General features: G+C 42.0%; 1 protein-coding gene across 1 annotated transcript; it reads left to right on the forward strand.

Annotated features, from left to right (window-relative positions):
- Positions 1-804: 804 nt before the first annotated feature.
- Positions 805-20050, forward strand: LOC100752799 (zinc finger protein 420). Its single transcript, XM_027433930.2, is given in 6 exon segments — positions 805-993; positions 3016-3182; positions 7936-8020; positions 16111-16237; positions 17210-19216; positions 19219-20050. Coding segments are annotated over 4 exon segments (2196 nt in total). The 5' UTR covers positions 805-993; positions 3016-3182; positions 7936-7990; the 3' UTR covers positions 19251-20050.
- The last annotated feature ends 4739 nt before the right edge of the window (positions 20051-24789 follow it).

Consider the following 24789-nt stretch of genomic DNA (forward strand, 5'->3'; position numbering starts at 1 on the left):
TCCTACCTGATTTGTTTTACTATTAGGCTATTGCATTTTCCGTTTCGTTTCATTTCAGTTTGGGTTTCTTCGATGCCTGTAACTATTTATTGAATTCAGCGTTCACATCTTGCACTGTCCTCATCTCCTTCAGGCATTTGCTTGCTTTGCTTTCTTGACCCCCCAATCATTTTCTACTCATCCTCTTTTGAGTCCATTCCCGGTGTCCTAGTAGCTTTGACTTTCAACGATTCTGTTTTTTGTTTGTTTGTTTGTTTGTATCTTGGATACCATTTAAAGTGCTTTTCTTAAGGAACACAGCTATGGACTGAGATCCGAGTCAATGGCACTTTGTCTTCATTTTAATTTGTTCAGGGAATGGTACCTAGGCATCGGGGTGTGGATCGTCTTTTGCTGTGCACTTTTAGCCCCAGGGGGTTGCAATCCCAAGATGAGAGTTTAGGCGGGAGAACTTGTATCTGATGGGGTCACAACACAGGGTCAGACACCGGGGTGCAGCGTCCTCCTGGCTGCAGCTCTGGTCTGGGCTGCAGCAAGCGTGTGTGGAGTCTGTGCAGAGCGGGTCCAGGGCGGCTGAGCTGTGTGCAAGGCGGCGGGAGATGCAGGGGGAGGGTCAAGCGTGCACGGACCTGCATGATCAGAGGAGACGTGGTAAAAGAAAAAAAAAAAAAAAAGTAGATGGATTTGGAAAACTAATTAAGAAAGAGAAAGTGTCCGGCGTGTGCGGATTTACAGGAATCACGTAACCGGAACCGGCGTTTCTTGGGCGGGGCCAGGGATGAGCTGTAAGGCAGAGTGACAGGAAAACCCACCATTCGCTGTGGGACCTGGGGCAGCTCCGGGGTCCGGATTCCCGGGTGCGGAGGACACTGGCTTCTCCAGGATGACCTGAGAACTCGGGAGCCACAGGTGCCACTCGGGGCGGCCTGGGAAAGTCAGCAGTCAGCAGCGCAGTGGCGGGAACCGCAGCCCGGAGGCCCTGGAAGCTCCCAGGTCAGAGGAGCTGCGGGGCTGGGACCCGGGAGGGAGCGAGCGAGCGGGGGTGCGAGCGGGGGTGCGAGCGGGGGTGCGAGCGGGGCTGTGCTCGCTGAGCCTGCGCTGAAAGAATTGTGTCGCGGAAATCTTCCCGTCGTCGGGAAGTTTGAGATCCTGTGAGCTGGGGCCTGTCGTTGAGGGTTTCATTCATCTCAGGGTTGTCAGAACGTTGTCATGAAGCAGCCGGGTAGAGCGTTTGTATCTATGCTGCCTGCAAACACGGTTCTCCTTGCTGTTATCCAGGCGGTGACAAAGCTGCTCAGGCGTGTCTTCCCCGGCCCTAGGCACGCAGAGGGCTCTGCAGGCAGCAGTCACAGAGGGACCGGTGCGGGTTTGATTGAATCAGAAACTGCACCGTGACAGGACGAGACAGCGCAGCGGCTCCTCCATCTTGTATTCTTGCTCACTCAGGCCGTTTCCAGGGTTAACAAGAATCCGATTTCCTTCATGGGGAATCCCAGGGAAAACTACCCAACTCTATAGGAGGAACCTGCCTTACGTTGTTAAAACTGCCTGTTTGTGGAGAACATCCTCCAGCTCACCTTTTATCCTAGCTGCCTGTGTGTGCGGGAACCTCCCTCAGGCAGGCTAACATCCTCCTGTCTTAGCTCCTGTTAAAAACTGGTTGCTGCAAACTGCTTATGCCGCAAAACTTACCCTGCAACTCCCATGCAAAACTGCTGCACCGAGGTCTCCGTGGTGTTCTTTGTCTGCCTGTCTGCTTGTCTGCCTGTCTGTTTTTGAGACAGGGTTTCTTCTCTGTATTGTTTTGGAGCATGCCCTGGAACTCACTCTGTAGACTAGCCTGGCCTCCAACTCACAAAGATCCACCTGCCTCTGCCTCCCGAGTGCTGGGATTAAAGGCTCTGTTGTTCTTTTGCTGCAGCTGTGGGCAATGAAACAGGAACCACGAGTCAACAAACCTAGTGGAGTTAATTGGAGGAGGGAAACAAGGTGGGGGGGGGGGTGTTGGCCAACCAGGAGCAGAGAGAAAAAAAGGGTGGAGGGGAAGGGGCGCTTGCTTAAATGGGTAAGCTTGCATACTGAGTCTTTATGCAGCCTGGTAACGACTGATGTGGCCATGCCACTATGGGTGTCCCTCCCTTTGTCAGGGGTCTGGGTCAGCTTAATGCCGCGGTTCCACCACTCTGACCTTAAAAATCCCAAGTTCTGGATACCTGGAGCCTGGTCTAGGTCCTTGAACACTTGGGTGTGGTCTCAGGTGTCTGGAATAAAGAGTTTGAGTGGGCTATAAACTGTTTGAATGCTAATCTCTAGTGGGCCACCCCATAACTATTTTATCAAGTGATACAGTTGTGGTTGTGAACATTAATGTTTACTATGCAACCTTTTACCCCACCCCCCCAATAATTTTCCATCTGAAATGTATGCACTCGAGATTTACGTGCAACATTCAGAAATGTATCTTCCTGTATAACATTAGATACTAATGTTATACCTTAGGTCCAAGCAAACACTACTATATGGGTGCTGTGAGTGGCTACCAGCCCCCACTTTTTATAGTTAGAACACTCACTATAGATGAAAACAAAATTGGAAAGCACCTTTTGAATAATTATGCTCACTGACCTAGATCGGAAAAAAGTCTCCATGGTTCAAGAAAAGCACTCTGCCCACGCACACGTGGCCAATCTGTTTTTTTTTTTTTTTTTAATTTCAGGATTTGTTGATATTCCGTGCTGGGACTGTGGACTTCTTTCTTGCAGGGTGGGTGGGAATGCCTAGGCCCTGCTCACAGGGCTCTTCACAGAGCACCGCACTAGTTTCTGTGGGTAAGAATAGTTTTCTTGCAGTCTTCCTTTCCCCTGCTCAAAGGGTACCTTGAAAAACGACTCTGCAAGTGTGTGAGCTGGGTGTGAACGAGTCTCATATCCCGAAGAGTAAAGTGAAATGCTCAGAGAAAGAGAGACATTTACCCCCCCCTTTTTTTTTCTCTCCTTCGTGTTTGTCCTTTTGCAGGTGTCGGCACCTTTCGTGTTTGTTCCATGGAAAGTTTCAGGTGCTTTCTGAAGAATCTCTTTCCCATATGCCGGTCTCCCACTGCTCAACCAGTCCTGCACAGCTGTCAATCAGACAGTAAGCTCCGGATGGCGTAGGGAGAGGAGACAGTATCAAAGGACCCCCAGGTGTGTAAGACTGGACTGAAGAAGGAATGAAGGAATGGGGAAGGGCTCAAGTGGCAGTGGAAATAGGACCTGGAATTGATTTTGCCGCATTCTATTTCATTTGAATTGATTCTAGAGAATTCCACTGAGGATCATCTCAGGATTATCTTATTGTTGGTATTAGAAGAGTCTCTACAGCAGCCTCAATGGCAACTAAAAATAACATTTTATTTGGCTTTGCATGCGAGTGGTGCTTGCTGTCCCTCTTTCATTCACATTGCTGGTAGTGCCTTCATACCAGTAATACAGGTTTTCATTATCTAGGGCTTGGTTGGCTATAGGCCTGGGTACTGGTTTCTGGATTTCTTATCACTGTGGTGAGTGCTTTTCCGCTTGATTTGTTTTCTCTCTGGATTTTTCAAAGAGTATGATGTCTGTGCATTGCCTAGTAGATTTTCATTGGACCTGTTAGATGTGGCCAGGGAGAGTACAGCTACAATGTGTTTCTGCCTATTGTGAGCTGACACTTAAGAATGGGGAATGCAGATAGGCCAGGAATGCGGATAGGCCAGGATTCTGAGAGGATCTTCAGGAGGGAGTAGTTCCAGGGTTCAACAAGGATGTGTTTCTTTCCTCTCCTTATAGTGGGGGTTACAGTGGAGAGGCATCACCACCGAGGGTCTGCTTTAGCACAGAGAGTGAGAGCCTGGGGTTGGATCTAGAGTCCTGTCTCTGAAAATGTGGGTATTGACCCCTTTCGGGATCGAATGGCCCTTTCACAGGGGTTACACCTCAGATATCCTGCATATCAGAAATTTAAATGATACTATGTAACAGCAATGAAATCATTTTGTAGTCTGGCGTCACCACAGTGTGAGGGGTCACAGCATTGGGAACTTGGAGAACCGCTGATCTAGATGAACAGAAAGAGAAAGGCAGACGTCTAGACAGCCCACCTGCTTTCTTAGCACGAGGGGTCAGTAAGCTAGCCGGGAGTGGCTGCTGGAGTTGGGAAGGCTGGGATAATGCAGCAAGTGCCGAAGAGAGCTTAGGAGTGGAGAGTCTGGGGGAGCCACAGGAGATGGGGGGATGGGAGGCTCCAGCGGGCGTTGCCGTTGTGGAGCTGGTCATGAGACTGGGGCATTGCATCTGGGGAACGGGGAGAAAGAGAGGGTGTGGAGGCAAGCTCGCTGGATTTCTGGTTAGCAGGGGATGTCTGCTGGTGGTCGGGTCTGGGATAAAGCAGTGAGTGGGGGGAGGGTGGGTAGAAGAAGGTAAAGGAATGTGGGACCCACAGGACCTGGAGCAGGGAGGCTGCCAGAGGCGCTCTGCTGCCAGCTTCTATGAGTCTGGCTGTTGCAGGGGGAGACGAGGATCGGCAGTCACTCCACCTGGATCTCTGGCAGGTGTGGCCTGAGGGTTGGCAGGGGTTGCCTGCTGGGACTGCAGGCTGGGCAAAAGCAGAGACTGAGAAGTGGGATGGGAAAGAGGATCTCTGGGATCCACAGGAGGAGGAGGAGGAGCGGGTCACGGAAGGCTGCCCCGGGTGTTCTTTACCCTTTATGTTTAAGGCAGAGAAACTCAGTTGAGGTAGTGCACTACACCTTTTTTGCATTTTTGAGTCTTCCACTCATTTCTCCAAGCTAGTCCCGTCCCGTCCCACCCATTCCAGCTCTCTCCCCATTGCTCCGTCTTTGAGGACCTCGCTGCAAATGTGTCCTTCGACTGTACGCTTTCTACATGGACTCTTCCTCTGCAGCATTCATTTTCTCCTAAGCTAGGGCGGTTTCCATCCTCAGCGCTTCTCTAAGTTATAAATGAGATCAGTTAATATTAGCCTCAGTCTTCCTTCAGGATACCCACTTTAGGTGAGGGCGTGCAAACCGGGTATCATGGGGTTTCCCAGCTACCCAACATAAATGGGTGACTCTGATTGTTCTTAGTCCACTCAATACACTGTCATGCAAATTTGAATAAACAGCAGAGCCAGTTAAAATGTTCAGTGGTTGGGAAACATCCAACAAAGGCTGATTTAAATTTGTATGTAAAACATATATTCCTTGTCGCTTTTGAGGAGTTATGGCTTTAAATGTAACCTCTGTATGATTTGTTTTATGTAATTTCAGGCAATATCCATGGGGTATTTTCAAACATTAAAGGTTTATTTATTGATCCCAAGTAATATGCTATTGTAACCTACTCATATTTTTTTTAATCAAAATAATAATCAACCTGCATTTTATTTAGTGGCACAATGACTTCTGTAGGCTCTTTGTCAGTGAGTTCTTTAAGATGGGTCCTTTATTAAGTCTATTGTGCTTTGTGAATAAGGAGTTACAGATTGTTGCATAGAATTTTTACATGAATGCATTTCTGTAATACCATTTCCTTCTTGACATATATTTCCAGCTGGAGATGAAGAACAAGGAAAAAAGGATAAGTAATTCATAAGGAAATAGGGGGTTGATTCTATGAGTTACTGCTGTACCAGCAGCCTTATTTAATCATCTAAAAACCTGCTCAGCTTCAGGTGTTATATGTCATAGAGAATTTACCCAGACATCTCCAGAAGCAATTTAAAGGAGGTGAGCTAAATAAATCCTTAGAAAGTCAGATACGAGCATACCCAATAACATAGCCTAAAATTTTAAATTTCGCTCTTTTATTTACCAGGAAATTTAAGCATTCCTTTAAGTATTGATTAGATGAGCAAGAGAAGGGAATGTCATCCATGTAATTAATCACCAATGTCTCAGGAAATGTAAGCAGCTATGGCTTAAATGTCCTACTTGCAATTGTTCCTATGCTGGAAGCTGGGCCTGTTTTTTTCTTGCCCCAGGAAGGGACTGTTGATGACACGATAGTGAATTAGTCTCCGTGTGACAGAACAAACAAAAATCATACAAACAGAAACCTAAGTTCTGGGACAGCCAAGCTAGCTCACACTGAAGCAGCAGAGCCCGGCTCACTGTTCTCTGGAATTCAGGTGTTGCCTCAGAAGCTGTTCTGTGCTCCAAGCTAGGGGAGACTTGGGCCCTGGAAAAGGCCATGGGGCTGGAGGACTTTAAATTTCAGTCAGCTTGCTTGGGAGGACAAACTCCAAACACATGTGGCTCACCTGGAGGCCGAGTAGTCCTGCCAAGATATGTCCCCACAGAAAAGTTTTTTCTCGCTCATTATTTATTTATTTATTTATTTATTTATTTATTTTTGATGATTGACAGGTATTTTATCTCCCCTTTCATGGGCTCTCTTTACATTAGTTCCTGTGCATACAAAGTTGCAGGGCGGTAACTCTGAATATTTTGTTTTTATGAATCTTAGCAAACGTTTCAATATCTGTACAAAATGTTTTGTTGCAAGGGAATGAGAAGAACCCATGTTAATTCCACTCTCTCACTTATGGTTGAGAACACTTGGGCAAGAGGTTGTTTCTCAACCCCCTGGTTTCTATTTGAGGAAACCTTTTCTTCCCTTCTCTTCGGATTGAGCTCCTCACATTGATTTTTGTGATTTTCCCTGTGATGAAATGACTGTGTCCATCTGTGCTTTTGTAAGAAATGTCAGTATTTTGCTAGTGCAAATTGCATCGATTCTTCTGGTTGCTCTCAATAATATAATCAATTACACAATGTCATTTGTCAGTCAGAGTGTGAGCCAGTCCGTTTCCTTGTATACTCTTATTTTTGTTTTTTTTTTTTCTTGAGTGCCTTAAATTTCCTCATAAAAATGAAGTCTTCATTATTTCAGCTTATTCCTAGACCTTTCTGAAGCAACCTGAATGGGTTTAATTTCTAATTTACTTCTCAAATTGTCGTAGGTTTGTAGGAAAACGACTCATTTTGTGTGTTAGTTTTGTATTCTCCAAAATAGTTAAAACCCTTGTCAAGTCTCAAGAGTTTCCCGTGGCATTTGTGGGGAGTGTTTTCATCATTAAAGAGGAGTTTGTTGCCTTTGTTTCCTACCCTCATTTCCTTTTTGTCTTTTGCTTTACTTGGATTTCTCTAGCTCACTCCTCTGCCTCTGCACTAAGTGGAACTGGAGAACACATGTACCTTTCTCTCCTTAAGGTTTTCTTGTAAATGCTGTTCCTTTTTTCTCTGTACTGTATGGTTTGCCTCTGTGTAGCACATGTTTCCTTTACTGTGTTGATATGTGTTTCATTTCATACTAGTTCCTTTGGGACTTCTTCATAAAATCTTGTTGAACTTTGTCTTAAAGATCTCCTTTCTATTGAGATTTTTACATTGCAGGGCTTTTATTTCTGTTATGATTTTTTAAAAATATTCCAGTTGGTAAAATTACTGGTAGGATTTTTCTTCCCTCCCATTAGAAATAATGGTCTGTTCCTTTTGTGAGTTGGGCATGGTATCTTAACCCCCAGCTCTCTGCTGTCCTTCTACTGTTTATGTGAAATGTCTTTATTTCCTGGGTTAGGATGGATAATGTCTCTGATTTTTATATGTATAGTTTACCTTCAGTTATGATCTTTAGTGCTGCTGGACTGCAGGACCTGTGTTATTTTGTAACTTTCTTCCAGTGAACTTACTTTCTTTGGATTTTAAGAACCAACATTTCAAGGTGCAATTATAAGACCTACAGTTATTTTCTTTCAACACTGTAAATATATCCTTCCATGCTTTCCTAGCTGGAAGAATGGTGATAATACCTCTGGTATCTTTTTCATTCGGGCGTTTTCTTAATGCTATTTAGAGCTGTCTGTAACAGGGTTGTATTAATTTTAACTTTTTACTTTTTACACCTTGTTGTCAAGAAGAGTTCCAGTCATTTTTCCTGAGACAGAAACTCAGAGAAGAACAACAGGAAGGATGGATGGTTCTTCTGCAAATGCACCCCAGGTCAGTGTCATGCCCACACTTCTTTGAAAGACATTTTTTTTTTTTTTGATGGTCTGGGTCCTCTGATGGAGAAGCCACAGCAGCCGTGGAAGCTCAGCATGTTTATTAGATACAGCTGAATAAGGAAGCAAGTCTACCTACACTGAGGAGGAGTTGTTTCTATAGGAGAACAGTCTTCAAGTAGTAAACATTCCAGGGAGAAAGCTTCACATTGTGGGGGGAAAGTTATGGTAGGCATTTTCTCCACAGCTGTCCACATTCACAGCCAGAAACATTGGTTCTAGACATGGCCAACTCACAGGTAAACAATACACACCTACTCGGGTGTATTTAACACCCTGACTGCTTCCCCCGTGCTCCACATCAGAGACAGTGGAATGATAGAGAAATCACCCCCGGGGAAGTAACTGGAATTAAGCAGAAATGTATCTGGCTGCTTCCTTCCCTATGTCTGTTTCTCCAAAGTCAAGTTTCACTCCATGAAGAGCTCATATCTCCAGGCTGCCACATTCAACCGTGTAGGAAGACAGAGCCTGTGCCCTGAAGATCAGGATCTCAACCTAGCTTGGGAATGAGGGAGAGAGGTTCCAATGTCAGAGAGGTTCCCTGAGCCAGGCCTGCAGCTGGCTGTGTAGAGAGAGACAGCAACAGAGGGACAGTCTGGGCTGACACAAACAGTGCCTTTTGGGAGATGAGCATTATGGAGCATTACAAGGCAGAAAAGTGACATCTGATAAATCCTGTGAGCACCATGCATAATCACAGACTTTACTGTTCCTTTGAAGCTTAAAAAAAATTCTATTATGCTGGGTGTTGGTGACACACGCCTTTAATCCCAGCACTCAGGAGGCAGAGACAGGCGGATCTCTGAGTTCGAGGCCAGCCTGGTCTCCAGAGCGAGTACCAGGATAGGCTCCAAAGCTACACAGAGAAACCCTGTCTCCAAAAAAACAAACAAACAAACAAACAAAAAACAAAAAAAATCTATTATTACAAAAACCAACCTGTTTTTATGCATAATTTAAAAACTACAGGCAAATCAAAACAAAATTTTATTAACCTTTAAAGATAATATAGACATAGATGAAAGAATAAATAAAAAAGGAAGCAGAGTGGACACCTTCTGGAGGGACCTGCCAAGGAGTGCCACTCAGCAAACACACCACATGCCACAGAGATAGTGCAGAAGGTTTACTGGGGGAGGGGGAGAGCAAAACCGTGAAAGACCATGTTGGGGTGGGGTCATGAAGAGGCGAGAGAGAAAAGAGGAGGCCACAGAAATGAGACAGGAGAGCCTACTGTGCTTTGGCGGGCACTCTGTGAGACCTTGTCCAGTGCTAGTTGCTGGGAAAGCCCAGGCCTGGTTGAAGCAGTCTGTGCGGTTGGAGCAGTTTGGGCTAGCCATTTTCTTTCTTTCTTTTTTCTTTTTCTTTTTTTTTTTTTCAGTTTCATTTATGTTTATCACAGAATGTCAGTAAAACTTATGAAATGTAAGATGACACTCATTTATATTCTCCAGACAAATCAGTTTACATCCTACATATAATAATAGCATTCCACTGTGTTGCATGATATCAATGAACACATTGAAACAGAAAACAAATGTCTGGCTTTCATCTAAGGATGCTTACAGTTTAATATAAAATATTTATCTTAAAAGCCAGTCATAATGGGCTTTATATAGTAAACATATATTAGAAGTGAAACAAAGAAGGGGAAATTAATATTTGATTATCAAAATGTTTCATCGACACTCTTAAGACAAAGTCAACTGACTTATTGCAATTATTTGTACACCATTTACACCAAATTCCTGCTAAGCAATGTTGACAAAGGAAGAAATGAACACCATATGTCTGTGGGCGAACCATTTTCAAGTTCTTCAGGGTGTAAATTTTGAGAGGTCATCTGGCAGGATGCTGGCAGAGCAGATAGAAAGTTAGGAAACTCGATGGGGGGTTTGTTAGGTCCTAGCAATTAAGAAAAGGGAGCCCCAAGATCAGGGAAATGTAGGGGAGATGCCACCCACAGGAACAGGCAGTAGGTGGGAAACTCAGGCTATTAGTTAAGAGTACTTATCTGGAGTTCATTTGATGATCTGTCCAGGGTGGATTCAAGTCAACTGTCTTCAAGATCCCTGGAGCTTACAAGAATTTTCAAGAATATTTTTGAGTTTATCAAAAGAGGTAAATTGTAGACACAGTGGCATTCCCACTGTTAATAATCTGTACCGACACCCACATTTTAGAAAAGGCAGTAGAATCAGGTTGTAGGGGATCCAAAATGATTCTAGTTAAAAGCATTAACACTCTATGCTCTTTCCAGGAGACTGGATATATACAGATTAGGCAGATGTTTTTAGCACAAAAGACAAGCCCTTTTTAATGTGTACTTAGACAACGACCAAAGGGAATTTAAAATCTTGAGGTTGTTACTCTGATAATTGTAGTTAGTGGTCCTCTGCAGAGCTAGATTAATAGCTTATCAGAACTCTATTGGTTAATGTTAAGACTATGAACTTTTGGGGTTTTAATATAACAGATTAGTGAGAAAAGAAACCTGAAACACTTTTCGTTCTTTTATACACCTTAAATCGCTTTCTTTTTTTTTTTTTAACCACCACTTACATCTTTTCGTCCCTAGGCCTTTATAACTTGCACTTACACACCTTAAAATACCTTCTTCCTAATTCACCAGGAGATGCAGGTGGTTGATTACTGAGGGCAGTCATTGCAAATTGAGTTCCTTTCAATAAAGGAATAGTAAAGAATTACATTGAAGTCTGTTCTGTGAGTTTATCTCTTTTTCTAAGTCTGCTCGAAAGGTAAACTGTGTCTAGACCTAGTACTGTCTCTGGAAAGGAGGGCCCTGTGGCCTGATATTCACACATGAAGAGAACAGAGAGCAGCTGAAGCCCCGCATGCAGCTATTAAACTGACAAAGCCAGACGAGCCTAGTCGTTAAACACCAGAGTTCTGAGAAGGGTAAATTTCACCTGGGCAGGCAAAAGTGCAGAGCAAGCAGCTCCCAAACCTATTAAAAATGACAGAGACTTACTGTCTACCTAGACAGTTACCCCGTGGTCCTCTGTGGTTGTTGGGGGTAGAGGTTTCAGGGTAGCATCAGTCTGCAGCTGCCAGGTCCAGAAGATCTGACAGACTTTCCTGTGCAGTAGGAACTCGGGAGGGGAGGAAGGGACACGACCTTGTCTAGGCAAAGCAGGGCAATTGATTCCCCAGTGCCCCTTTATTGTCCATGGTTCGAGCAGAGACTTGGTAGCAGCTGAGGTGAAAGGCAGTTTTTTTGCCCAATGACTGGCATTGCCACATTTAAAGCAAGATTCAGGTTGGAGGTGCCATACATCTTCTTTGGAGGAGATAGGGGAACAGCCAGGATCTGGAACGTCTCATGAAAAGCTTTTTTATTACACATTTTAAATGCCATATTCTACAAAGCTCTGAAGCATTTAAGGACCATCTACCTACTAGGTATATCTGAATAGACAGACTTTACTTGCTTCTAGTTGTTTGTTTTAAGCTTAACTTTGAAAATGTATACAGGGGACTAAGTAAGGCTCATCCCTGTAATTAATTATATTAGTACTTAAGATGACTACACTTAAAGAATTCGATCATTTATAAGATAACTATTAACTTGGGTTCCTTAACAGTCTACTATAAGTTAGCACCTTTTATAAGACTAGGACTTTCCATTCCATCTGTTTAAGCTGACTTATTTATCCTTAACAGCTTACAGTAACTTAGTAGCTTTTGCAAGACTAGGACTTTACATTCCATTCCTGTGAGGTTTAGCCTTAAAAATAATGATTTTGGATTAATTCTCATCTAGTTTCAAAATAAAACTTTTTAATCATTCATAATGGTTATCTAAAATAGCTATTCTATGGCTGAAAACAGAGAACAAGTTTGTTCCAGACTGCTAAGGCAGCCTCCCGAGAAGGCAAGGAAATGTGATGGGGGGATCCCCAGGGCCAAATGGGAAACTTAGGAAAGGGCCTGTGAGCTAGGGTGGGGCCTATGAGCAGGGACTGAGGGAGCCCAGAGGCCAGCACTGCCCTTGGACAAAGCCCTGGGATCCCTGCCCAAATGCTCAACCTTGGGAAAAGAACCCTCTAGGAGGACCAGAAACTCCAGTATAGAATATATATCTTTTTTATCAAATACCTTATTCATCAAACACACGTTGCCATTTATCTAAATTCTCTAGACACTTGATGCGGACACTAAGCAAAGACATAAGTACTTAGCTGTGTTATCTCTAAGTCAGCTTTTGTTAATCTGAGTAGATCTTTATACCGTTAAATTTTTATCACCATATAGAGTGGATTCTAAACCATAGTTGAATCACATTATAGTATGTTGTGCCAAATATAACCTTACATTTCCACCATCATATAAAAGTCCATACCAGCTCCTACTCAATTTTCTTACCTGCCTCTCCCTCTTTTCTCTCTCTCGATCTCTGTCTCTCTCTCATCTCTCCCCCTCCCTCCCCGTTATAAACTGGTTGATGTAAAAAACAAAAGTCTGTACCAATCCAAACTGAGACTTGTTGCTTCCTTAGTTTAAAAGGAGATACCATGATCAGAGATCTCATTAGGACTAAGAAGTTTCACATGATATGTACTCTGTAAACTTTGTAAAAGATGGTTGCCACCCACATACGTGGTCACATATATCATGATGAGGTCCCAGGTTGAAGAGAGCCAAGGGTTGCTTTTTAAAACATGTTTTCCTAAACAGTAGTTGAATCTAAGTTACGTGGACATACATGCACAGAGTTGAAGCCAAGTTATGTATATATACACACGGTTAAATCCAGGTTACTTTCACACATTCATAGAGTTAAATCCAAATCACATACATGTACACACACATACACAGCTTAAACAGGAGTTGAATCTGATGTGTATACCATTGTATAGAATTTTAACTAGTAGCCTTTTGTCATAGTTTAAAGCCAAATTTTGTTGCATGTTATATAGATTTTTAAACCAGACCCAGTGAGTAATTTGCAAATCCTGAGGCCACTGTTAGAGCACAGTCTTCAGATGTTGTTATTTTTGTGAGAGCAGAGTGCAAAGAAATCGTAGAGGTAAAGGGCGTTTAGGAGTGGGAAGTAGAGTCTTTAGAGGTGAGGGACTTTGGGAGTGTAGCAGAGCCTGTTCAGGTATAAGATAATTAGGGGCCCTTTGTCTGTAGCGATAGCAGTTGTTGGCAATTTGTGAGAATTTGGAAGTCAAATTTCCAATTTTGACCATTGATTGTATTGAGTCCAGGATGTTGTAATAAAATCTAAGTCCGTGGGGAACAGGGGAGAGTCACAAACACTCTGCAAGTGTGTTCCTCTAAGTTCCAAGAGGAAGTTGCCAAGGAAAATGAGCGGCAGGATTGCAGGCGGAAGCTGAGAGATAGCACAGTGGGTTTGCAGTCTGGCTGCTGGGTGAGAGAAAGCCTGGAAGGAGCAGAAGAAAAGGGAGCAATGGACCAGCGTGCCCCAGAGCCTCTTAGAGAATACAGTGGGCTGGAGCTTAAGCTGTGCGTCTCCCAGTCTGCTGGGAGATGGGAGAAAGCAGAAGAAAGGGCCACATGGGTGTAGCAGGCTGCCGGAGTCAGACAGGCATATTTGTCCACATGGAAAGTAATGCAGGGAGAATCAAACCCTTAAAATTTGGATTTGGATTCACTCAAAGGCAAGTGAACCGTCCATACCTTACTGACGATCAGATCTCCAGATACTGCAGGGGAGAGGTGGCGAGAGCTTAGCAAGATGAAGCTGAACTCTCTCTCTGACTCTCACATTGCAACAAACATACAAAGAGGACATCGCAAAGTTTAGAGAGGGAGAGCAGACAGAAACAAGCAGGGCTTAGAGCAAAGAAAAGGAAAGAATGTGGAGAATTCTTTCTTGGTTCCCCGACTACCTGGTCCAAGGCATCCTGTGGCCAGATTTGATTTGAAAAGAGTGGTCAGATGGTCTCCAAAAGATCCCCCAAAGGGAGTGAGGTATATGACACAGTTCCCAAGGATGATGCAGAGAGAAGTCTGAAATTTGAGCACCTAAGGCGCCTCAGGGTCTCAGGTAGGACCAAACAGAGCAGGCACAAGCTGTTCAGTGCATCATCCCACAAGAACAGGGACAAAGTGCTCTGAGCCCAAGAGAGACACAGTTGCCTTTTACCAGGATTTGGAGAAAAGTGAGAAGGTGGGGACTGTATTCAAGAAATGAAGCCTCACATCCAGGGAATGGCCAGAGGCAGGGAGCCCCAGCAGAGTCCCAATTGCCAGGTTTGAATGGAAGGCAAAGCCACTGGTGAACCAAAGAGCAGATTTGTTATAGGGAGAAGAGAGCAATGTGTTGTGGGTAGAGCTGGGCAGGTAGGATGAGCCTGTTAAGTCTTGGCACCGATGAAAGGATAAAAACGGAAAGGCAAAGTGGGTACCTTTCAGCAGCACTACCAATGTGTGCCACTAGACACACACGCCAGGGGCAACAGTTTATTGGGAGAGGGGCAAAGCAACAAAGTGAAAGGCCATATTGCAGTCAGAACAAGAGGTGAGAGAGGAGAGAGGAAGCAGGAGAAACGAGACAAGAGTGAAAATTGTCTTTTCATTGGAACCAGGCATGCCTTAAATATCCTGTCTCTGCTAAAGGGTTGATTTCCTGTGATGGTTGTCATTGGAACCATGCATGCCTTAAATTCCCTGTCTCTGCTAAAGTATTGATTTCCTATGATGGTTGTCATTGGAACCATTGCATGCCTTAAATATCCTGTCTCTGCTAGAGTGTTGATTTCCTATGATGGTTTTCCTTCCTTTTCTTTTCTGATAATTAAGACTGAGCCTTTAAATTTTGTCACCTATTTGCTCAGCCTTGTTTCACTGTATGTATCCTACCTTGATTATTACTGTGAGGACATACATTTGTCATGCACTTATGACTTTTAATTATGAACGAAATCCCATTGTAAATGATGCTCAAAGGAATACATCGATGCCCATTTCCTACAGAGGGTGGACTTGTGTCCTTATATATTAGTGAGGAAGGAAGGTCTCATGTACCATGTGCCACATAGGTTGTATTTCAGGGATGATAATGTTTCTAGAACCATCCTATGAAAGTATCCCTAGAAATCCACGGACCCTTTGACTTACATCACTGAGCAATTTAAGGAAAAGCATAACTAGATGAGACTCAGGGTCTTGAATCCTAGTAGTAACGATTTCAGGCCCCTTGAGAGCACAGATGAAGGAATGCATACATGACTTGCTTTTGCTATAACACTGCAGGTGGTTTGATCTGTTGGGGGTCTGGCAGTGGGACCAGGAGCTACCCTGGGTGCATAAACTGACTTTTGGAGCCCTTTCATTATGGTGGGTTACCTTGCTTAGCCTTGATACAGGGAGAGGGGCTTGGTCCTGCTTCAACTTTGTATGCCAGACTTTGTTGACTCCCCTCAGAAGGCCTTATGCCCTCTAAAGAGTGGATGGGAGCAGGGAGGACAGGAAATGGAAGGAGGACTGGAGTTAGTATGTAAAATGAAAAAAGAATTAAATTAAAAAAAAGCCACAAAACAAGAATATCCACATAGCCTCCAATAAAGTACACTCCTGTGTGTAGACCTCCAATGTGTATCTCATATGCCCTCAAAGTTTGCTGATTGTAAGTCTATTTTCATCCCTTTTTCACAGAAATAGAAAATACAAGAGTCTGAGGATTCTAGAATGTATCTTTTATTAAAATTAACTTTCACTTTTACTTCATTTGCCTGAATGTATGCATGAGTAATATGTATGCACTTTCCCGAAGAGTTCATAAAAGATCATTAGATCTGGTGGGACTGGACTTACAATCTATTGTACATGGTTGCTGGGAACCGAACGTGGGTTATCCAGAAGAGCCACCAGTGCTCTTATCTTCTGAACCATCTCTGCAGCATTGTTAGAAATTTTTTTGTGTTTGATGCCTCATCTATATCATTGAAAGTGTCTCTAATTCCTTAGGTCTCTTTTAGCTAGGAAATCATTTTGTCCCCCAGCACATGGTAAATGAGTAATTTTCCATTGCAGGGTCTGTTGACATTCAGGAATGTGACTGTGGACTTCTCCCAGGAGGAGTGGGAATGTCTAGACTCCTCTCAAAGGGCTCTGTACATGGATGTAATGTGGGAGAATTACAGCAATCTAGTTTTTATAGGTAAGAGTGCTTTACTTGTAGAATTCCTCATTCATCTATTGTATTTACCTTCCTTGTCAGTATGTAAACTTTCTGACCTGTCTAGAGACAACCTGAATGTTGGAAAATTCTGATACTACATTTTTCATTCTTCTCAGCAAAAACAACCAATGCTGTATACTGTACAATCTCTCCAATGCTCTCATACATTTTTTAACCCTAACTAAAGTGTTCAAAGAAAATTGAATATCTAAAGCAAGGAAATGCATTGCAGTGTAACACTTACTTGTTGCCATGTTTTGATTTTATTCTTGGATTAAGCTGTTCACCTGTTTCTTTTTTTAAAAAAACGGAGATTTTCAAATAGAGAAAGAGCAGTTGGTGATGTGCATGTGATTGGTTTTGCTCTTTTTTCATTTTTGAAATATGATCTCTAGTTCTGGCACACCATGATTTAAATCTTATTACTAGGGCGGCTGAAGCAAGTGGGTCTGGTGAGTTCCAGGCCAGCCTGTCTTACATACTGAATTCCTAGGCAATGAAGGCTACACAGTGTGATTCTCTCAAAAATACAAACAACGAGGGAGGTAGGGAGAGAGAGAAAGAGAGAGAGAGAGAGAGAGAGAGAGAGAGAGAGAGAGAGAGAGAGAGAGAGATCCTCCATATGATTGTTAAGAGAGCTTCTTCCTCAAAGTACATTATTTTTCCATCACCTGTTTGTTCAAACTTCTGCAAAGTGTGAGGACTGGATAAGAATGAGAAGACTATTATTGGTCCTTGTGGGTTGATGGAGATGAGAGTGCAGGTTCTTCTGAGCATCCATTTAATGATAGTGAAACACAAAGGGCCTCCAGTGAAAGTTCTATTCCTCTGATTTGCTAATTTGTTTGTCTTAGAGAACATCACTTATTGCATCACTTAGGCTGCATCACTTATTGAATCTGTTTCATCAAGCATCAATCCTTATTATCCCTAATTGTGCTCATTTTCCAGAGAACCATTGCATATGTGGAAAATACGAGAAGGTCTTGGATCAAGGCTCAAAGCACATTGTCCATGAGGATGTGAATACCCAGGAGAAGTCTCACAAATGGTATGAGCTTGGCAAAACGATTCATGAATCCTCCCAAGGTATACCTTATAACACAAGTGGAACTACAGAAAACTGCCAGGACTACAGAAGTGGTAACCACAGTGATGCCTCTATTGAGTCATCAAATCCAATGTTTGGGAACACTGCAGAAGAACAATACAAATATCAAGTTTACGGGGAGTGTTTAAATATGTGCCCTATCATTAGCCAATATCAACAAATCCACACTGGAAAGAAAGAACACAAAAATACAGAGTATGATGAATTTTTTGACTATAACCATGAACTAAAGGTGAAACAAATCCATAGTGGAGAAAAACCATACCAATGCAGGAAATGTGGAAAATATTTCAGGACCTATTTGAGCCTCAGTAGACATCAGAGAGCTCATCCTGGAGAGAAACACTATAAGTTTACAGAATGCAGTAAGTCATTTCTCTATTTCTCACACCACAAAGCACATTATAACATCCATTATGGAGAAAAACCCTACAAATGTACAGAATGTGGCAAGTGCTTTTATTATACATTGGGCATTAAAAGACGTTACAGAATTCACACTGGAGAAGAGACTTACAAATGTAATGATTGTAGAAAACGCTATATATGCTGCCTGGGTCTTAGAAAATATCAGAATATCAGTGGAGGAGGAAGGCCTTATGAATGCAAAAAGTGTAGTAAGTCCTTCTATACATTGTCACACCTTGAATACCATTACAGAACTCACAGTGGAAAGAAAATTTATAGATGTAATGAATGTGGTAAATCCCTTTCCACCTCCTCAGGTCTGCAAAGACATCAAAGAATTCACACAGGAGAAAAATCTTACATATGTAGTGAATGTAACAAGTGCTTTATCCAAAAGTCCCAGCTTAAAACCCATCAAAAAATTCACACAGGAGAGAAAACTTACAAATGTAGTGAATGCGAGAAATGTTTTTCTGTTGGTGCATCTCTTAGAATACATCAAAGAATTCACACGGGAGAGAAACCTTACAAATGCAGTGAATGTCACAAATGCTTTATCCAGCAAGCCCACCTTAGAAGACATCAGAAAACTCATACTGGGGAGAAACCTTACAAATGTAGTGAATGTGAGAAATCTTTTTCTGTTGGCTCAGATCTTAGAATGCACCAGAAAATTCATACTGGAGAGAAACCTTACAAATGTAGTGAGTGTGACAGATGCTTTATTCAGAAAGCCAAGCTTAAAAAACATCAGAGAATCCACACAGGAGAGAAACCTTACAAATGTGGTGAGTGTGAGAAATCCTTTACCGTTGGCTCAGATCTTAGAACACATCAGAAGATTCACACAGGAGAGAAGCCTTACAAATGCACTGAATGTGACAAATGTTTTATCCGGAAAGCCAACCTTAGAAGACACCAGAGAATTCATACAGGAGAGAAACCTTATAGATGCAATGAGTGTGAGAAGTGCTTCATCCAGAAAGCCAATCTTAGAACTCATCAGAGAATCCACACGGGAGAGAAACCTTACAGATGCAGTGAATGCGGGAAGTCCTTTACCGTTGGCTCAGATCTTAGGAAGCATCAGAAATGTCACACTGGAGAGAAACCTTACAAATGCAATGAATGTGACAAATGCTTTATTCGTAAAGCCCACCTTAGACGACATCAGAGAATCCACACGGGAGAGAAACCTTACAAATGCTCTGAATGTGACAAATGCTTTATCCAGAAAGCCAATCTTAGAACACATCAGAAAATCCATACAGGAGAGAAACCTTATAAATGCAATTACTGTGACAAATGCTTTATCCAGAAAGACCACCTTCGAACTCATCAGAGAACTCACACAGGCGAGAAACCTTTCAAATGCAGTGAATGTGACAAATCTTTTGCTGGTGGTTCAGTTCTTCGGAAACATCAGAAAATTCATACTGGAAGAAATCTTACCAGTACAGTGAATTTGACTAACCCCTTATCCAGAAAACCAACCCTAGAGCTCATCAAAGAATTGATACAGGAGAGAAACCTTATAAATGCAATGTATATGGCAAACTCTTTACCTGTCTCTCAGGTCTAAGAAAAAAATCGGAAAATACATACTAAAGAAAAAACTTTCCATCGGAAGTAATATGGGATATACTTTATACAAGCTCTACCCTTATGGACCATTACAGCATCCACACTAGGGAGTCATTATGTACATGAGAAATGTGTGAAAGCCTTTGAATAATGTTTGAATCTCAGAATACTGAGGAAAACTTCTGCAAGTGTGATATTGCAGGAATATTTTCATTAAAATGTTTTATTTTCTCACCTTCAAATAATTCATAATGATTACAAAAAGGAGAAGCCTGAAGAATGTGCTGCTGTTTGTCAGTTTTCTGGAGCCTGAAACATTCCCTCCTTTAGGGAAGCTCATTAAGACAGTAAATAAAAAAAATAGCTTCAAGAAGTCCCTGAAGCTTTCAGGAATCACTGTGCTTAATTCCATTGAAGAAACTTATCCCAGTCTTGCTGTTTAGAAGAAGCTTTGGTGAATTGAGCCAGTAAGATACAATGATTGCCCTTTGGCATACAGATATGCCTACAGGTGTGTAGTATTCTTTGTGTGTCCAGTGTTCATAAGCTGTTTTTCATGCTGGCTTGGCATTTCATCATGGCAACTGTCCCCTAATCACTTTTGTTCTTGTAAGCAACTCCATTCCCATTGCTTATGCAAGTAACCCCAATAAAAGCTGTTGGTTCAACAAGATGTATTTCAGGGGCAAGCATACTTGGTTCTCTTGTCAGTTCCCATTTTGGCTGAGTGCACATAAATGTTGTGTCTTGCCTGGGAAAGTCTCTCATATAAAATGTGCTGATCTCATTAATTGTCCTTCCAATCTTGTACACCAGAAAACCAACATTAGAGAGAAAGCATTTGGGTCAACTAAAGTAAGGAAGATTGTTTGTGCTCACTGCTCCAGGCTTACTACTATGGTAGTACATGGTTCCATTGAATGGGCTCAACACAGACAGAATGTCAAGGCTTAAGTAGCCTAAGAAAGAAGGCAACTCTCTCCCTTGCATTCATGGAAGAGAGTGAGAGGTCTTCGGTACCTAAATGAAAATATGGGTACAAGCCTGTGTTATTGCAGGACATCATCCAAACTGGGCTATGTCTATGCATGGTAAGGAACTCATGTTTAGACTCCATAATTCAGTCAACCTCCAGTGACACTCAGAACACTGATGTCCATGGGTAAAAACTGAACACTGTTTTGCTATCCTTGAATCCTCTTTTTCATTAGAAATTCCATTCAATAAGCCACAACAAATGAATCAAATTCTTTTTTTTAAGTCCTTAACACAGTGCTAATATGCAGACATAAGAAAATTCAACATGAAAGAAAACAATTTAATAAAGACACATATTCAGCTTAATTTCATGTGTGAGTCCATCCATACAAATATCAAGCAACTACGGGGCTTTAAAGAGATGAGCTATGAGGGAGAAGAGATGCACATGCTCGTATACAGCTTAGAAATCCCCAAGGGTGTGCTGGGAGATCATTTTGAAGGACTGTAAAGGAGGGGGAAATGTTTAGTCCAATTGCAATGTACTATATGAGAGTATTGACACTAAAAACAGCAAGACTCAAAAGTTTTAGACCTTAGATATGGTAGCATGTTACAATGCACAAAACCATATGACTACATAGGTGTTTCATGGCTTTTATTACAAGAGGATAGTCATGTTCAACTAATTGGGAAGTATTGCTTGAGAACATTTTGGTGTATTCGGTATTGGAGTTTCTTGAAACAAGAATGCAAATGGTTAGCACAACCTTGCATATATTCAGGCTCTTGGTATTGAAATACCATGTAGTAATTTGTGCCAATTGCTGCTGTATTAGGTCTATTAATCTGATGCAGGATACAGTGGAAATTTAGTCTTCTGGACTGGCCTTTAGCAATCTGGAGAATGCAACCAGCTGAACAGAAGCCCAGGATGCTAAAATTGGGTGTTCCGTGGATCAAAATGCCTCTGCTTGATGACATTATGTTATTATAATAGGAAAGTCATCACAGATTTCCAATGGTAAATGTGTAGACCTGTGTACATTGAAGATATCTGACCTTGCTGTACTCCTCATACAATATTGTTTTCTTCATTCTGTACTCATTTATAAACACAGTTCTGGTGTATGACAGCAACACCTGGGGATCTGGGTAGGGCAAGCCAGGGCAGCCTGACCGCTGGAACTATGTGGAAGGTAGCCTGGACAGAGCGGGACAGATGGGATGTCAGTGAGGCTGAGACAATCACATGATCTGAGGAGTGAGAGGGAAATGAAGCAGAGGTTGTGTGAGGGTCAGGCTTGGAAATTTCAGAAGCATTCCTGCAAGTGCATGGGGAGATCTAGATTATAGGATCTGTGTTACCTGGACCCGGGTATGATGGACTGGAACACCCAGTATTCTCAGAGAGACCTCTAGGATCTACGTTGTTCAAAACCAAATAGAGGACACATGGTATCTGAATATATCTTCAGGACACGAAAGCTCTGCTCAGCTGCAAAACCCCCTGTGTAGCATCTGGGATTTATCAGTCAGCAGTGCAGTGGGGGAACCTGACGCCCAGTGAAGATGCAGGACAGGGAAACAGGCATCAGGAACCTAACCTGGGGTTAGAGTAGTTTTTCTGCTGCTCTGCCTAAAGACATGCTCTCTATTTCTGTTGTGGGTATCTACCCATGTCTTTAAATCACATGCACTGGAGCTTATCAGGATTCTTTTCATTGGCCTTATGGTTGCCAGCATGGTCACAGAAGAGTACCCTGCAATCAGTGTTCTCATGCTATTGTGGCAATTACAAAGCTGCTCAAATTTAAATTCATCCATGGTTTATAACTCCCCCATTCTACCACTTGCCTAGTCAAGAAAGTAGAGTTTACTCCTGTCACTAGTGCTGTTTAGAAATCCGTCCCATGACACTGAGTGGTGGTTGTGCACACCTGTAATCCCAGCACTTGGGAAGCAGAGGCAGGCCTATCTTTGAATTTGAGGCCAGCTTGATCTACAGATTTAGTTCCAGGACATCTAAGGCTCTTACACAAACAAGACAAAACAAAACAATCTGAAAGACATTAGTCCCAGGAGAATCCAGTGCAGATCTGGTAAAATCTGAACATATGAGAAATATGCTTTACCAGCCCCACACTACTAGTTGAAAACACTGGCATTTATTATGCAATTTTTAAATACTTGTTAATTTTTCTTCTGACATGTATGAATTAGAGTATGGAAATACAGCATTCAGAAAATGTCTTTATTAAGAACTCATGATGCCTTCTTAATGTTACTTCTTAGAGTATGAAAGTGCAGTGTTATGTATGCTGGTAGGTAAATATCAAGTCACACTTTTTTTACACTTATTAAATGCATGATAGATTTGGACAAAATTGAAAAGCTTCTTTTAAATAATTCTAATCACTGAAATGTGTGAGAAAAATAGGCTCTAATTGTCCTTTGGTCCAACAAAAAGCAGTCTTCCATATATGCGTGGACAAATTGGCTTGACATTGTTTGCTTTTTGCTTTATTTTATTCAGTAAATGTGCCACTCTATAGTCCTATCTTGCTCAGAACTCACCCTGTAGACCAAGACTGGACTTACGTGGAATTTGCCTGCCTCTGCCTCCTTAATACATGGATTAAAGCAGTGTACCTACACAACTGCCTTAAATGCTCACTGTTTTAATTTGAGGATCTGATGACATTCAGTTTTATGGCTTTACAATTCTCTCAGGAGGAATGGCAATGCCAAGACCTTGCTCAGTGAACTTTGTATGGAGATTGGATGTTGCAGAATTACGACAATCTACTTTGTGTGGTTGAAAGTAGTTTTCCTGCAGTCTCACTTGCTCCTCCCCAGGAGAAACTATGCAAGTGTAAGAGCTTTGGTTGAATTAGTCTCACATTTCACAAAGGAAAGAAATTCTCAGAGGAGAAAAGTTAATTGCATGATATTTTATCTCTTCGTGTCTGTTCTGTTGGTAGGTGTAAGGCTTCTTTTCTTCTTGTTTCGTGATCAATTCAGAAGCTTGGTAGTGTAAAATATTGTCACCCCAAGCACTCAGTTCCATGTCAGCCCTTGAGTTTGGAATGATCTGTGATTACAAGTGGTGGAACTCAAGTTTTATTAACTGAAAATGTTCCCTAAGTATTTTCATTATTCTGACAAAATGGCAGTTGTATGTCATTTGTAGAATCTGTTTTGTTTACTCTTTATTTACAGAGTACAGTACTGTGTTCAAAATCTAGATGCTTTCAGAGGAATCTCTTTGTCATAGGCTAGGATTACTGATAAACCTGCAAACCTGTGAAGCAGAACCAAGAGGGCTGCATGGTAGAAACAAATGTATATATTAGAGGGAGCTGAAGAGATGGCTCAGTAGGTAATAGCATGTATTGCTTTCTAAAAGGAAATGGGTTCAGTTGTAGCATCCATTTTATGCCTTCTTTTGACAGACACAAAAATAAGATTATATATATATATATATATATATATATAATATGGGAGTATATATAATATATAATATATATATGGGAAATAGGAAATGAAATTGGATTTGCTACATTGTTTTCCTAGAAACAATTGTGAAATGTTCTACTGGAAATAATCTCAAGATTATTTTATTGTATATGCTATTGGCCTTCTATGCTTCTATGTAAGAATACTAGGGAAAGTATAATTTATTTTGTTATGTTTGTGGACAATGGCAGCTCTATTCCATTTATACCACTTGTTTGTTCATTTCACTATTACTTGAATTTTATTACACTGATTTTAGCATGTTGTAAAATTAGGAAAATAATTTCCATTTAGGCTTGTTTCCTGATCTCCTAACTTTGAAGGTTTTATTATTTTTTTGGATTTTGTTTCCTTTGTGATTACTTTTCCCATTTCCCAGCAGGAGTTTTGGAGGAATTATTTAGTATTTCTGCAGAAACCTGACACAATTGAGAGTTTCTATAGCAACAATGCAGAAGGATAGTGCAGGAAGGAAAACATTAGGCCTTCTTTTGTGTCTTTTCTTTGAGGAGAATGCTATGAACTTAACTAGACCTGTCTGAGCATGGGTGGAAGGTTACTTACTGGATTCTGGGAAACTCGTAACTGGTTCCACCACCCTTCCACCACATGTTATTAGTTTTCAATAGACATTCTGGGAAGGTCCCAAACTCAGGCACACCTTCTGAGCTGTGATGAATTGTTGGCCTCTGAGTCTCCTGAGGCATTGTGCCAATGACCAGGGTAGTATGGTCAGGACCAGAAGTTTCTTCCCTGCATTCTTCCTCAAACTGCCTCTGGCTCTTCTATTCTTTCAACTGTATCTCCAAAGATGTTCCTGTGACCTGGACAGGTTTGTGAGGAGAAAAGTACGGGGGATCAGAATAAAGCAGATAGAAAAGATTGGCTCAAGGGTCCTTACATGATCTGTGTCTTATGACAAGAAAGTTTA

The sequence above is a fragment of the Cricetulus griseus genome, chromosome 9, assembly GCF_003668045.3.
Source record: "Cricetulus griseus strain 17A/GY chromosome 9, alternate assembly CriGri-PICRH-1.0, whole genome shotgun sequence".
Classification (NCBI taxonomy): Eukaryota; Metazoa; Chordata; class Mammalia; order Rodentia; family Cricetidae; genus Cricetulus; species Cricetulus griseus.